The sequence below is a fragment of the Canis lupus genome, chromosome 7 (assembly GCF_048164855.1).
Source record: "Canis lupus baileyi chromosome 7, mCanLup2.hap1, whole genome shotgun sequence".
In the NCBI taxonomy this organism is placed as follows: domain Eukaryota; kingdom Metazoa; phylum Chordata; class Mammalia; order Carnivora; family Canidae; genus Canis; species Canis lupus.
Genome location: NC_132844.1, coordinates 64,558,752 through 64,573,981, shown reverse-complemented (window position 1 = coordinate 64,573,981; position 15,230 = coordinate 64,558,752). Strand labels below are relative to the sequence as shown.

Here is a 15,230-nt window from a genome sequence, read left to right as displayed (position 1 = left end):
CCCTTCTAAGCACTAACTCACTTAATTCTCACAGCAATCCCGAGGTAGGGGAGAGGTAGAGACTATTCTGATTCCCACTTTGCACATGCGTGAACTGAGGCGAGAAGTTAAAACTCTTGCACAAGGTAACGAAGTTAATTTATGGGGGAGCCAGGGTCAGGCCTGGATCTGAGCCCAAAGCCAGGGCTGTTCACCCTCCACTGTGTTAGTCTGTTCACCTGAGAAATTGGGTCCTGCTTACTGGTGGTCACCAGCCTTGTCCCAGACCAGAGCCTCGTGTCTATCCCAGTCCTGGCCACTGCTCTCTCCTTGGTCCAGAAATTCAACCAGAACACCAGTATGTGGCTTTTCTCTGCAGGCAGGAGTGTCACCATCCCCACTTCCGCATCCTTGTCCCTGCTGGGCTGTCTTGCCGCAACTCCAACCCTCCACTCTTGCTAGCCCAGTTTCATCCCCAACTCACAGCCCCCAGAGTCCCCCAGGGCCGAGTTTACACTGAGCCTGGCCCCAACCACCCCCTGAGCACTTTCACCTCTGCTTTCTCTGTTTTGTCCTGCCAACCCCTTGACCCCACCGACCCCCAAGCAGCCTGGGGACTTTCTCAGGCCACGCCTCTGTCTTTCTGCTCTCTGTTCCCCACCTCCCTCATCCTCACTACTTCCCAGAGCCTGGCGCACACTGTGGCTCCCATAAACACCAGGTGAGGGAGAAGCAAGGGGTCCCGGTAGTTCGTGCTACTTGTGTGTGTGAGTTGAGGGGTGGGGATGGTGCAGTGAGAAGTTTGTGGAGACCTTGAGCTGGTGCTGGAAGAAGACAAAGGACCCCTATTGTCCGGAAGCTCTCTGTCTCAGGGGAGAAATATTCCTTGCCCTCAGGGAGCCCCAGTCTGAGGGGAGACACAGTCCTGCCCCCAGGGAGTTCTAGTCTGAAGATAGTTTTTTTTTTTTTTTTAAAGATTTTATTTATTTATTTGAGGGAGAAAGAGAGCGGGGGTGGGCAGAAGGAGAGGGAGAAGCAGCGCCCTCCCTGCTGAGCAGGGAGCCTGACAAGGGGCTCGATTCCAGGACCCCAGAATCATGACCTGAGCAGAAGGCAGAGACTCCCTTGTGCCACCCAGGCGCCCTGAAGATAGTTTTCTTTCAGCAGCTCTGTTCAGAGCAGGTGACAGGACTGCCTCTGCCTTGAACCTCCCTGGCGTGTTTGTGGCCAGGTTGGCCATCACAGTGCTGTCCTTAGCCTTTAACCTCACACCTATGCACGCCCCGAGACTTCTGGTTTCCACAGGCTTCCTTTCCCCCACTCCCTGCCACAGATACACCTTCTGCCCTAGTTCCCAGCTGTGACCGTGACCTTCTTCCTTCCTGCTTTCCTTCTAGAAAGAGAGATGAAGATTTCTCCCTTGCCTTTCTGCTTTCTGTCCTTTTACCCGCAGCTGCTGCATGGGGGGGGAGGGGTGTTGGGGTGTTGAGGGCGGGTATAGAAGGAAGAGGGCTGCGGTGAGGAGTGGGGTTGATCCACCAGGACTGGCTCCAGTGAAAAATTCTGTTGACCCTTCACTTGTAGCTAAAATCAAGACACTGCCTTCACTACTGTTGTATTTTATTCCTTGTTCTTATATTTGTTTGGTTTTTAAACAAATCACTTGAACTTTGCCCCCAGAAGAGCTCCTTCAGGTGGCACCACCTGGGCCTTAGCACACTAGCTCAGAGAGCAGAGTGAGAGCGGAGCATGGCTGGGGCTCAATCAAGTTTGTTCCCTTCCAGAGGCTTCCTATGTGGGCAGAGATGAGCACATGACAACCTGTGTCTTTATGGGAGGTGTCTTACAAACCATGACTCAGCTGAAACCAGGGCAGGATGACCCCAAACCAGATCCAGCATGTGCTCATGGCACCAAGTCAAGGGTGCAAGCTTCTAAAAATAAGCTATTTTAATTTCAGCACACATGTAGATTTTTGTGATTTCAAAACTTGAAATTCTGTTTTAAATTATGTATAGGCCCTAAATTTTGTACAAGGGGCTCCCTGGTCATTGTAGCATCTACAGTCTCCAAATGAGGAATATTTATAATCTTATGCCTGTTTAGGAAAAAAATGCAAAGAAAAAAGAAACACGTCCCAAGACAGAATTGAAAGTGAACAAAAATGTTCAGAAGGGACGTTTCTCACGCGGGTGGGTCTGTTTAGGTCTCTATGCTAAAAAGCCTGTTGTGTTTACCTTATCTAAAAGTGGAGGTTCATATCCCCTTACTCACAGATAATGGGAGCCACCCCATTGCAAGCTGATCTCCCTATTCTGGAACTTTTCTGACCCCATGTCCTCAGGAATTCTTCAGTTGACAGAAGCTGGACCGAATATTTGATCTCTACTGTTCTCTTAGAACGGGACAGTGGGGGATCCTTTTGGCCTCCCAGAAAACGACTGCATGTTCCAGGAGAGATGCTAATGATGTAGCGTTACCAGGCTCCGCGGCATTGAACCCCACCACACCACATGCCTCGCGTACTTCATCACCGTCATTGCTCCGGGCGACTCAGAGTCCTAGCCTTAGCCCTCTCTGCTCCTTGGGACACTGCGTGACGTCGGCTGAGTCTCTCTCCCACCCTGGGCCTACATGTCCGCTTAGAGAATGGTCGAAAGTGCAGGAACCTTGCAGGCAGGCTGACTGGACCCCGGGAAAGGAATCTGTGGCAATAGTGAAGCCTTGAGCCCACAGGAACTCTGCCTCCTAGGTGAGGCCAGAGGAGACCATGAATGAGACACACACCCTTCCCCTTTCACCCACTCACTGCCCAAAACGCATCATTTCAGTAGACATTTGTTGGCCACTGATTACGCATCAAGCTACGCACCTGTCTACGGGAGGCATAAAGATGTCAAAACATCCCCCTGGAGCCCCTGTGTGGTAGCGACACAATAACTTGCTGAAGCAAGTGAAGCAATAACTTGCTCTGCGCCTCTCTCAGAGATAGCCAATGCCTGGTGGAGTTTGGGGCTCTAAGGTCCCCTGGAGATGAAGAAACCAAGCCTGTGGCAGCAGGAGGTAAAAGAGAGGTTGGCTGGACCCAGGAGCATTCCATTTCTCCCTATCCCCCCCACAGGGTGCCACTGTGTCCCTCTCCGAGACAGTGCAGAAATGGCGAGAATACCGACACCAGTGCCAGCGCTTCCTGACTGAGACTCCACCTCCAGCCACAGGTGAGTCCAGGTGGGGCCCTCACCCAACCAATTCCCTGGAGACTTTGAAGCCCCACCTCCACCCCAACCGCATCCCCACCCCAAGCCATGCTTGGGCATCCCTTGCCTCTCCAGGATGCCTCTAGCTTGGGGTGCCATGTTATTCCCTCCCACTTCCAGCTTGAGCCTCTTAGGAGCAGTGACCTGGCCTTGCCATCCTCTGCCTTCCTTCGCACTTCCTGGCCTGTGCCGGGGCTGGAGGCCCAAGCAGCATATTTATAGAATAAATGTTTCAGAGGAGTTTACAGGCTGGTGTAAAGAGCAGAGACTGGAGGCAGGTAGGCCTAGGTTCCAATCCAGACCCCGCAGTCACAGCACAGTGGCCACAGGGAGGTTATCTTCTCATGAGCTACCATTTCCCCCTCGTCTGCAATGGATCCTTGAAGGATAGGCCTGTAGGGATTGTTTATTGAGCTCAGGTATCCATGTAACACACATCGTTTGTCCCCAAAAGGCCCTGTGGGCTCAGGATTGACCCCATTTTACGGATGAGAAAATAGACATTAAATAACTTGCTCAAAGCTCCACTGCTGCTAAGTGCCTGGGTCCCCTTGCCCCGTACCTGCTGGCTGGGGGAAGTGCGTGGCAGATGGTAAGGGCTCAGCAGAGCTTAGCAGGGCATGGGGGGTCTCCCCTACCAGCCTCTGTGGTGGGAGCGGAGGGGAGATGCCAGTACCAGTCCAGGCGGGGACTCAGAGACTCTTCCTCCTGCACCCAGGCCTGTTTTGCAATCGGACCTTCGATGAGTATGCCTGCTGGCCGGACGGGCTGCCGGGCTCCTTTGTGAATGTCAGCTGCCCCTGGTACCTGCCCTGGGCCAGCAGTGGTAAGTCCTCGCCATTTCCCCCTGTGTCCAGAGGCTGGGGGTGGGGGCGGAGTCAGAGCAGGGTGCACTCTGCTGCCTTTCTGCCCAGACCCAGCCCTCCCCTTCCCCCACCCAGAAGGTCTTTAGGCCTCCTAATGGGTGCCTGACTTTCCCTGGGAGGGGGAGTGAAGAGTATCAGGTATAACATAGGCTAGGGCCTGTGCTGGCAGGCGAGGAGAGTGCTGGAGTGTGGGTTTTTTTTTTTTTCTTAAGATTATTTATTTATTTATTCATGAGAGAGAGAGATACAGAGAGAGAGGCAGAGACACAGGCAGAGGGAGAAGCAGGCTCCATGCAGGGAGCCCGACGTGGGACTCGATCCCGGGTCTCCAGGATCACTCCCTGGGCTGAAGGCGGTGCTAAATAGCTGAGCTACCCGGGCTGCCCTGGAGTGTGGGGTTTGACTTAAGCCCCTTCCGTCCAGGAAAGGGGCCAGGTAGGAACAGATCCGAGGGTTGGGGTATTACCTAGAAGCACCATTGCTCTGGGCGTGTGTATATGTGCGTGTGTGTTTATGTGTAGGTGCCCCCTACCTCGTACGGCTACCTGCCACCTCCTGACTAGGGAGGTTCACTGGTCAGATGAACGCAGATGGCATGAGTGATCAGGGCATTGGTAGGGTTGTCTGTCCCCAGTGGGTTCCCTCCCTAGCTCACTCCTGCCTGTAGGGGACACTCTGCCCTGGAAAAGATGTGTCTGGGCAGGTCTGAGAGTCTTTGGAAGGCAGGGACTTACAGAGGCTGCAGGGCAGAGTAGCTCTGACTGGAGGAGTAGCTCATGCACCCCCACTGCTACCCATCTGTCCCAGGCACCAGAGAGTTTAACAGGAGACAAGCACCCTTGCCTCAAGGAGCTCACAGTTTCAGTAAGAGGAGAAAAGACACTTTCATTAATAATAATAGCAGCTAGTGTTTACTGCCTATCTATGTCCCAAGTCTTGCCCTAAAAGCAGAGTATTTGTTTACTCTTTACAACTATCCCCTCGTTATGCTTGTACAGATGAGGAAATTGAGGTCCCAGAAAGCTTAAGCCACTTGCTCCAGATGATGTGGTAAATGGCAGAGCCAGGATTTGAACCCAGACTGCACTCAACCACTGTGCCTTGAAGGGGCCTTCAAGCAGAACCTGGCCCCAAAGCAAGCCTGAGAATGAGGTATGGGAAGGCAGCAGTCTTCCTGGAGGAGGCGGCCCCTTAGTGGAACATCAGGGCACCTGGCAAGGCCTGGCATTGACTTCACCTTAGAACGAAGGACTAAAGTCAGATGAAGCCCAGGCAGGGGTGCTAAGGAGGCTCCCAGTACACCTCCCTCACCCCAGGGTGTGCCAGGAGAGCCTGGGCTTGGAGAGAGGCACACACCTGGTAAGAACAGCATGGATCCGTGGCCCCTCACACAGCACTTCTGGGACCTGTTGTTAGCACTTTACACACCTACACTCACCCCTCACAAGAACGCCATGAGTAAGTACTCTGATCATGCTCTCATTTCACAGAGGAGGAAACTGAGTCACGGAGATGCTAAGTGCCTTTTCCAAGCTCACAAGCTTGCGAGTAGCAGACCCAGGAATCAGTTCCGGAGTCTGGTTTAGAGTGTGTTTAACTGCTCCATGAGGCTCCCTTGAGTGTGCAGGTACACACCTGTGTGTGCATGTGGGTATGTTCCTGTGGGGGGGCTCTGGGCATGCAGACAGGTGAGTGGCCTGGGCCTCTGCAGGCTGGGAGCATTCCAAGGGAGGGCAGCAAGCTGCCTGCCCTCTCCCTACCAATGAAAAAGTTGAATCCTACAATCTGATGGCTCTGCTTGCCAATGCTCTGAGCAGCTTTGTGAACTTCAGCAGATTCCCAGACCCCTTTGTGCCTCAGCTTGTTCATCTAGGATATGGGATAAAGCCAGGTGACGAGGGTATTGGGAGGATTGCAGGTCCTTGAGAAATGGTTGCTGTTCATCTTTTTCACCCACCCTATTTATCGGGCTCACTGCCCCAAATCCACAGACTTCCCTTGCCTCCCGGAGGTTTGGGACCGGCTGCTTGGCCAGCCTGGGTCGGGCCTCTAGACCCCAGGGAGCCAGGCCCAGGACAGGGCCCATCACTCAGCACTTAGCTGCCCCCAGCTCTGCCTGCCACTTGCAGCTCCATCCATCACGTTTAATTTTATTTGAGCAGGAAATAGGTCCTGGTGGTGCCCGTTTATGAGCGAACACAGTTTTATTGCTTTCTCCATGAAGATATTGGCTGCCGCACAGGCCCCCTGCCAGCCTCCACCCCCTCCCCTGACGCACCAAGCTAATTCACTCCCTTTTCTGACACTCCCAATCACGGAGCCTGCCTTTCTCTCTCCTGTCCTGAGTTACGGACCTGCAGAGACACCCACCGTGGGCTCCCACAGCATAATTGCTGTTTCTGGCTTGTCCTGGTAGTCACTTCAGCAGAGGGGGGCACCAGGGGCCTCCCTAACACCCACTAGGGCATGTGGAGGCAGGAAGAGGACAGTAACTGGAGCTTTTTTGGGCTGGTCAAGGGAAGAGCCTATGGAGAATCTTTACAGTGTGAGTTAAGGGTGGAGTGAAGGACCAGGGTGCCGTAGGCAGGGTCCTGCAGAAACACACTCAGCTGGGAATTGGAAGAGACTTTACTGGAGGGGCCACTTACAGAGGTGGGGCAGGGCTAAGGGGCCACTGAGGTGTGTAAAGCACCAAGTACTCTTAAGGGGGGAGCTTTAGCATCCTAGACTGGAGTGGAGCAGACACGGGGCTACGGGGCTCCCCTGACACCTGGAGGTCATGGTGATGGAGAGGCCAGCCAGTAGGGCTGTGGCCACAGAGGGGCCCTCCTACCTTTTGCTTGTGTCTCAGGAGTGTGTGAGCGTGCGTTGGGGAGAAGGGGTGACCCCTCACCACAGGGCTGAAGAGGTTGGCTCAGAGGCCCAGGAAGCCCCAAAGGAAGGTCAGAGCCACCTCTTTTGCCTGGGGTGTGATATCAGGAAGGCTTCCAGAGAGAGGTGACATCAGCGCCAGGCCTGAGAGAACAGAGAGATGGAGAAGAGGGAAGGAGGGCCCTCGAGGAGGGGAGGACAGCCAGGCAACTCCTTGGAGTTGGGGCCAGGCCTCAGGCCTCAGAGCCACACAACATCCCAGGGATGGGACGCCAGCCAAACCCTTGACTTCCGAGCCCTCTAATTCAGAATTCGGGACTCCAGAGGGCAGAAGCAGATGAGTCAAGGAAGGAACGTGTTCAAGGTGATGCCTGGCATCAATGAGACTTTGTACCAGAAGGCTTGAGTGGCTGCCGAGAGCCTATTGCTGCCCAAGGGCCATCCAGCAGCCTCATTTACCCACAAACAGCTGATCTGCTCCTTACAAATCATTCCGGTCTCATTAGCTGCACCCCCTCCTGATCTGTACCTGCTTGTTGGTTTAGTTCTCATTATAGGAGAGTCGTAAAATGCTTTTAAAATGGCCTATAACTCACAATTCTCAGAAACTCTGACAGGTGCTTCCCTCGAGTCTCGTCAAGCCCACGAGCTTTCACAGCGGGCCGGTGTTGCCCCAAGGAGACCGGGTCCAGAGCTTGGCCCTGGAGCAGTTGTGGCTGATGGGGTGCTGTCCTGCTCCAGCCCTCGCCTCCACGAGGGAGCACCTTCTGGAGAAATTGGGGTGGGGGGCAGCAGCAGGGCTTTCGATGTAACCGTGTCTTGAAGGCCTCCTGTGCTCCAGGCATTTCCCGTGCTTTATCTCCTCATCCTCACACCACAGACCTGGGATGCCATCACGGTTCCCATCTTACAGATGAGGAAACGGAGCCAGGGAGGTCCGCCCGAGGTCCCATAGCTGGCTGGGGGCAGAACCAGGATTTGAACGGGGGCCTCCGTAGTTCAGAACCTGAGTCCTTCTCCTGGGCCGTGATGGACGCGCTGCCCCTGCCCCCCGGCACCCCATCCTGCCCCAAGCTGGTGCCTTCGGTCCCAGCCCTGCCTTTGACCCTCATTCCACCACACTGCGGGGAGCCTGGGACTACCCTCTCCGAATCTTAGCTTCCCGGGCCGTCAGCTGGGCCCAGGAGTCCCGGCCGCCGCTGTTGCCAGGGTGCAGAAGCTAATGGATTCATGAGCAGCTCTCCACGGCCCTGAGAGCCTGCATCCACGTGGAAGGGCGGCTGTTAGCTTGATTACAGACGCCGCTGCAGTTTCCGGGAGGGGAAGTGTTTAATTGGGGGTTTTATTTCCAGCACCAGGGTCCGGCTTAATGAAATATCCCTGGGCCTCCTGGCATGCGGCCGGCTGCCTCCTGGTGTTGACAAGACCAGAGCCAAGCCCCTGGCTGTGATTTACCAGCGGCTCCTGGGCCAGATAAAGCTGAGCTGATAAGCAGGGCTGGGCCCGGACCCACCCCACCTCCAGCCGAGATGGGCATCTGGGGACCACGGGCCTGGCCAAGAATGAGCCCTGGCTTTTAATACTGGCCGCTAATGAAGGATAATTGACAGACACACCCTCATGGGCTCCCTGAGCTTCTCGGGGACACAGTGATCCCTTGACCCTGTGCCAGTAACAACACGTCTGTGCATGTATCCCCTCCCCATCTTCCCAGCTGGCCCCAGACAGAGGGCCCAGGAATGGGGCAGGCTGCCGGGATCCGCACTGGCCACAGGATCTGCTGGGAGGACGTGGGGAATATCAGCAAACCCAAGCCCAGAAGAAGGGCACAGGTGAAATGCACGTGGCCACTGCTGAGGGTTAGCAGTGAGCTTGGCTGCTAACTTGCGACCTCTGAAGGCAAAGAGCTGGGGGTCTAAATCTGGACTCTGCTACTTCCCCACTGGATGGTCTTGGGCAAGTCGCCTGGCCATTCCGAGGCTCAGTTTCTTCACCCATAAAGTGGGGTTAACTGCACCTACCTTGTAATGTGGTTGTGATGTCCAAAGGTGCCAGGCACGCACAGGTGTGTAGTATGTACTGTGAGTGTGTAGCTTGCAGGGAAGGCGTAGAAGATGTGTGTAGGGGAAGAATAGCAACTGTGGGTGCTCCTGTGCTAGGTGGTATTATTAGGGTATCCCTGGGGTCACACTGCTGTGGGCTGAGGCCTGGGTGAGTGGGCAGTTGGGTGGTTTGTGCCGCATTGCCATGTCCTCTCCCTTCTCCTGGTCCCTCCGCCTCCTTCTTCCTCCCCCCTTGCTGTCATCATAGGGGGCTGCCAGTGAGGGCTCTGGCCTGAGTCTCCCTCCCTCTGGGGTCAGCCCAAATCCCCGTCACTGCCACTTACGACCAGCTTGGTCTCATTTAACATGACTCAACCCCTGCAGCAGATGAGAGAGGCACTGGGGTCCTGAAGGAGCCCTTCCAGTTGCTCAATCAGACCACATGCCTCCCCTTCTCTGCCTTTGTCTTGGCCTGATTTTGTTCATAAACTCATTTGAGGGGCATTGGGACTTGGCTCTTCTCACAGCTAGAAGTCCCACCATTAGATTTTCAGGTTTGTGTTTCTCTTCCAGGTAAAGTCTCTTAGAATACAGGTTCTTCTAGAAGCAGTGATGCTGCAAGGAGATTTACCCTACAGTATTACCAGATACTTCTGTCTCCTGATGGGGGCCTTGGTTCAGGGCTTGTTTATGAAAGAGAAGGGGGAGAAAGGAGAAGAGTGAATAGGAGGCTGCACCGAGTGATGGGGGGCCCGGGGGTAAGGGAGGATGAGGGTCTGACACACACACCAACAGTGGGCAGATTGGGTGTTTGGGAACTGTCAGACCCCTGGGCTAGATGGCTGTGTCCCTGCTGGGTGGGCCCTTCCGGGGCAGGCCTTGGGGGTTGGAGTGCTCCCTTCATGCTCCGCTCATGCTCCCATCATGCTCCCATCATGCTCCCATCATGCACACATGTCGATGAGCCTCTCCCCATACACTGGACTTACTGCAACCTCTCCACCTGGAAACTTCTGGCCAGGGCCTGTGATGCTTCTCCATGCTCCCTCTCTCCCTCCCACTGCACCTTCGTCCCATAGCTGGTCCTTAAAATCTTTTAGTCCTTTAGAATTTCTGAATCTTTTCAATTTTGTCCTGGCTCCAGTTTTCCTCCTTGGTCTCCCTGTTCTAACTAACCCTAACCCTGTTCTTGACCCTGGTTTCCTGGCCCTGGGGTCAGACTTACATTCTCCTCCAGAGAGGTAATGAGGCGTTTCCTCCCAGGCACAAGTAAGCCCCTCCGTCCCTCTCATGAGCTCACAGTGAACCAGGGACCCCAAGCCACCCACCTCCCTGGATAGGGGACAGTGGGGCATGGTGGCCTTAACGTGAAGGGGCACGGGAAACATCCTACCCTCGGTGCTGTTGGGCCTATGTTTGATCTCTCTTAGTTTGCTTTTTTTTTTTTTTTTTAAGATTTTATTTATTTATTCATGAAAGAGAGAGAGAGAGCGAGGCAGAAACACAAGGAGAGAGAAAAGCAGGGAGCCCGATACAGGACTCGACCCTGGGACGGCGGGATCATGCCTGGACCGAAGGCAGGCATCCAACTGCTGAGCCACCCAGGCGTCCCTCTTAGTTTGCATTTATGCTATTACTTTCTGAGGACCGTTTCTCCTGTGAGTCCGCATTACCTGAAGCTGGGCACTGTGCTTCTGCCTTCAGACTGGGTGCTTTCTGAGGAACGGGCTGGACCTCTCCCTCCTCTCAGACTGGAAGGTCTCCAAGAGCAGTCTCTATCCCCTAACATCTGAGTGGGGCTATTTGAAGGGAGGACTGGATCTTCCCCCTTTGGAAGGAGGGTCTCCAAGGACTGTGCCTCTATCATCGACATTGTATTCTCTTTAATCAGGCCATCCTTGAGGATAAGATAGTGTCATTTCTATCAGATTAGGACTTCCTAAAGGCAGGACTATGTCTCCTCCCTCAGACTGGGGCTCCCTGAGGACAGGGCTGTGTCTCTTCCTTCCTCTCAGGAGCTGTGGGCGCATCTGTCCAGGGTCTCTTCTGTCTGTCGAGTGTCGGAGGGAGGTAGAGGCTGAGTCCTGAAAATCAGAAGTCGCAACGTGTGTCTGTGGAGCTGTCAGGTGGTCAGCGCCAGACCTGTCAGTACTGTGACTTGAGGTTGGAGGCAGGACATGGAAATGGGTTAGAGTTGTCTCATCTCAAAAATGTAGTTTCATCAAACTGCATCCCAGGGTGGCCAAGAGGAAAGGCTGAAGGGGGAGCTGGGGCGGCCCTTAGTGACTGCCTGTCCTGTCCTGGGCCAAATGGGCAAATGGCAACGGAGGGGGGCCTGCGTATGTATGTGCACATGTGCATGTGTGTGTGTAAGAGGTGTTGCTGACTCCAGAAGGTCAATTCTGGGGGCGCTGGGGTGACCCTCAGGATGGGGAGGAACGAGGGGCAGGAGGCACTGAGCCAAGGCTCAGCTCCTGTGTCTTTCCGCCCCAGTGCTGCAGGGCCATGTGTACCGATTCTGCACGGCTGAGGGCCTGTGGCTGCGCCAGCACAACTCCAGCTTGCCCTGGAGGAACCTGTCCGAGTGCGAGGAGTCCAAGCGAGGGGAGAGAGTGAGTTGAAGATGGGGGCTCTGCATCAGCGAGGGGTGGCAAGGTCCCAGCCTCACTGGAGCAGGGACCCTGGGCACCCGGTGGGCCAGTCTGCAGCCATCTGTGGGCTTTGCACACCATGCCTGCGGGGCAGAGATGACCTGTGTTCACCCCACTGGTCTCGGGATAAGGCCCTAGAAGTCCAAGGTTCATGGCCACAGGTCATTTTCTTTCTTAGTTCTGGGGTTCCCAGTGCATCCTGTTTTGGGGCCCTGCTTCTGTCCCTGGCCTGTGGGAAAGAAGGACGTGGGAGAGGAGGGTGTGGCCTGCCTCATGGGCACTGTGTCCCCCATGTGCACACAGAGCTCCCCAGAGGAGCAGCTCCTGTCCTTTTCCATCATCTACACGGTGGGCTATACACTCTCCTTCTCTGCTCTGGTCATCGCCTCGGCCATCCTCCTGAGCTTCAGGTAAGAAGCATGGGGGCCCGGAGGGGCCATGTCATCCCAACCCTCTGCTCTGTCCCGGGTAGATGAGGGAGCACCAAACTGAAGTCACAGAGCAGCAGCTTCTTCTTGAGACATCTCTAGAGAACCTGTCCCCTCCCTGCATATGAGGCTGAAAACACAGGAGAGGACACTGTGTACTTGGTCTGAGCTCTGTAAAAGCAGGCATAGAATACTGCAGAAAAGAAAAAGCAAACACCACACGAGGAATGCACGAGGCACGCTTCCCCAAACCATGATAGCGGGTGGTAGGATTCGGAGAAATCCTCTCCAGGGAGCATGCAAAGCTTAAATCATCAGGAATTCAGTACAATTTTGGATAAGATCTCAAGGGTTTAGAGACTCTTCTCTTTGGAGCTTATGAGCCCCTTGGAAAAGGTCTTCCTTAAATCTAACCTTCCAGAGAACCACGTTCTTCTCACTCCTTCCACACTTGGTGGGGGTGGGCTGGGTAGGGCGGGCTGGGTTCAAGGTCAGGAGGGATTCTGAGTGCAGGGACCTCAGGCTACCAGCCAGCAGAAGTAGGACAGGCCTCCTTCCTCCTGCTGCCCCCATGCCACCTGGCACAGGGAGTGCTGGGCGCACAGTCAGTGCTCGATACACGCACTCGCTCAGTGAATATTCTCCCCCTGTGTTATGAAGTAGTTCAGAGATCTGAAAACACAGCGGCTGATCCTGATCACTGGTGCACTCAATACCCAGCCTAAGAGCTAATGCCTACCACACAGTCAGCGCAGTCACGCGGCCCTGGGGGGACTCCCAACCAGAGGGAACCCCCAAAGAGGCTACTTATAATCCCCATACGTCTCTGTACTTTTGCCACTGTAATACCTATAAAAATATGTAGTGGCGAGTTTTGCATATTTTTTTAAAGACTTTATTTATGAGAGAGAGAGAGAGAGAGGCGAAGACACAAGCAGAGGGAGAAGCAGGCTCCCTGCAGGGAACCTGATGCGGGACTTGATCCCTTGACTCTAGGATCACGCCCAGGGCCGAAGGCAGGCGCTAAACCGCTGAGCCACCCAGGGATCCCCATATTTTTAATGGCATGTTGTACATATTCTTTCGCAGTGATATCTTTGGCCTGGTATGTTCTTGTGAGATTCATTCATGTTGATACAGGTAGTTCTGTTTCATTTATTTTCACTGTCACTCCAGACTCTGATGTATATAACGTGTTACAATTTATTTGTTGTCACTTTAATGGGTATTGGAGTTTTTCCTTTTTTTTTTTTTTCCTTCTCTGATTTACAAAGCTTGCTACAAGGAACATTCTTACTTATGACCCCCCTGTGCATTTCTCCAGGGGCACATACCTCTGAGTAGAATTGCCTGGTCTGAATACCACGTGCTTTTGTTAATTTATTAGGTGAATTTGCTCTCCAAAGTGGTCATACCAGTTTGCCCCCTTGCCAGTAATAAATGAGGGCTCCCTTTGCTTAACATCCTCACCAATATTTAGTATTTTCACCTCATCGTTGCTAATCTGAAGCATGTGAAATATCTTGTGATTTTAATTTGCATATCCTGGATTCTTAGGGAGATCAAGCATTTATGTATATTTCATTTTGTGAATCACTTATTCATATCCTTTGCTTACTTTTTTATTGGCTTGTTTGGCTGCTTCTTTATTATTTTGGCTTTTTTTTTTTTTTTGGCTTTCATTATATATTCTCAATCCTAATCCAGGGTATACCCTCCCTTAATCTGCAGTTTATTTTTTCACTCTCTTTTTTTAAAAAAAAGATTTTATTTATTTATTCATGAGAGACACAGAGAGAGAGGCAGAGACACAGGCAGAGGGAGAAGCAGGCTCCATGCAGGGAGCCCGATGCAGGACTCGATCCCAGGACCCCGGGATCACAACCTGAGCCTAAGGCAGACGTTCAACCACTGAGCCACCCAGGCGCCCCTATTTTTTCGCTTTCTTGATGGTGACCTTTATGCATTGAAGTCCCCCTTTCTACTGATAAAATTTATCAATAAATGTTATTAATTGATAAAGATTAATTTTGCCAATTAGTAAAAAAATATCAATTTTTTCCAAAGACCAAATTCCTTTATGGTCTTGTTTGAGAAGTCTTTCCTCACCCTGGGGTCATAAGTTTTGGACCTCCCTTTTGTTTCTTTAATCCATTACTTACTTACTTAATTTTTGTCTATGGTGAAATTAAGAGATTTAATTTTTTTGATATATATATATATATATATATATATATATATATATATATATATATATACAGTTAATTGGTTCAGTACCACTTGTGATAGCTCATCCTCTCCCCTTTGGGTTTACAGTGCTTACTGTGCCATGCAGCAAGAGTTATCTTTGCCTGGGTTGGTTTTTGTCATCTGTATTCTTGCCCTTTTTCCTATTTATCTATCTGATTGTCAATACCACAGGGCTTTAAATACTATAAATTCGTTGAAAACTTCAGTTCGCTTATAGTGAAGACTTCTACTCTGTGGCTCTTTAGGAGTGTCTGGACAATTTATTCTTGGTTCTTGGTTCTTTATATGTTTTGAGAGTTCCAGGAAAACAAAAAATCAATCCTGTTGGAATTTTTGGCATGGTCTTACTGAATTTATCAATTACTCTGGCGAGAACTGACACCTTCAAAGTAGTCTTTCTATCCATGAATGTGTGATTTTAAGTCTTTTCTAACAATTTTCAGCAAGTTTTATTATATTCTCTGTAGAGCTCTTGCCCGTCTTCTGTTAGTTTTTTTTTCTATGTAGCCAACTAAAAAACTATAAGTGAATTTTTAAAATTCACTTTTAATGGTTTGTTGCTGATATACATAAACGCACATCAGCAAACTTGCTGGATGAACTCTCCAATCAGTTCTGATAATTTGGGTGTAGATTATCTTGGATTCTCTGCGAAGATACCCTACCATCTACAAATAATGACAATTTTGTTCCTTTATTTCCAATTCTTACACATTTTTTTTCCCTTGCTCTCTTACAGTGGTCAGGATCTGTACTACGATGTTGAATGGATGTGATGATAGCTTTGTAAGGCGAGGCAATCCTTATTTTCTTGGGTTTGGAGGAAATGCTTATAAAATTTCTCAGTGGAGAATGATGTTTGCTCCAGTTTGGGTAGATAGCACTT

The 15,230-nt window shown here is 52.0% G+C and overlaps 1 protein-coding gene across 4 annotated transcripts in view; it reads left to right on the top strand.

Annotated features, from left to right (window-relative positions):
* Nucleotides 1-15,230, top strand: part of GLP1R (glucagon like peptide 1 receptor) — a 46,314-nt gene that overhangs the window by 12,927 nt on the left and 18,157 nt on the right. For 3 of the 4 annotated variants that reach the window (XR_012034321.1, XM_072833175.1, XM_072833176.1), the window contains exons 2-5: nucleotides 3,101-3,197; nucleotides 3,955-4,062; nucleotides 11,509-11,627; nucleotides 11,970-12,076. Coding sequence is in view for 3 of the 4 variants with exons in the window: in XM_072833175.1 (XP_072689276.1) it covers nucleotides 3,101-3,197; nucleotides 3,955-4,062; nucleotides 11,509-11,627; nucleotides 11,970-12,076 (431 nt within the window). In the remaining variant the exon portion in view is untranslated. Of the gene's footprint in view, nucleotides 1-3,100; nucleotides 3,198-3,954; nucleotides 4,063-11,030; nucleotides 11,203-11,508; nucleotides 11,628-11,969; nucleotides 12,077-15,230 lie in introns of all 4 variants that reach the window. The other variant, XM_072833177.1, reaches the window with a different exon arrangement.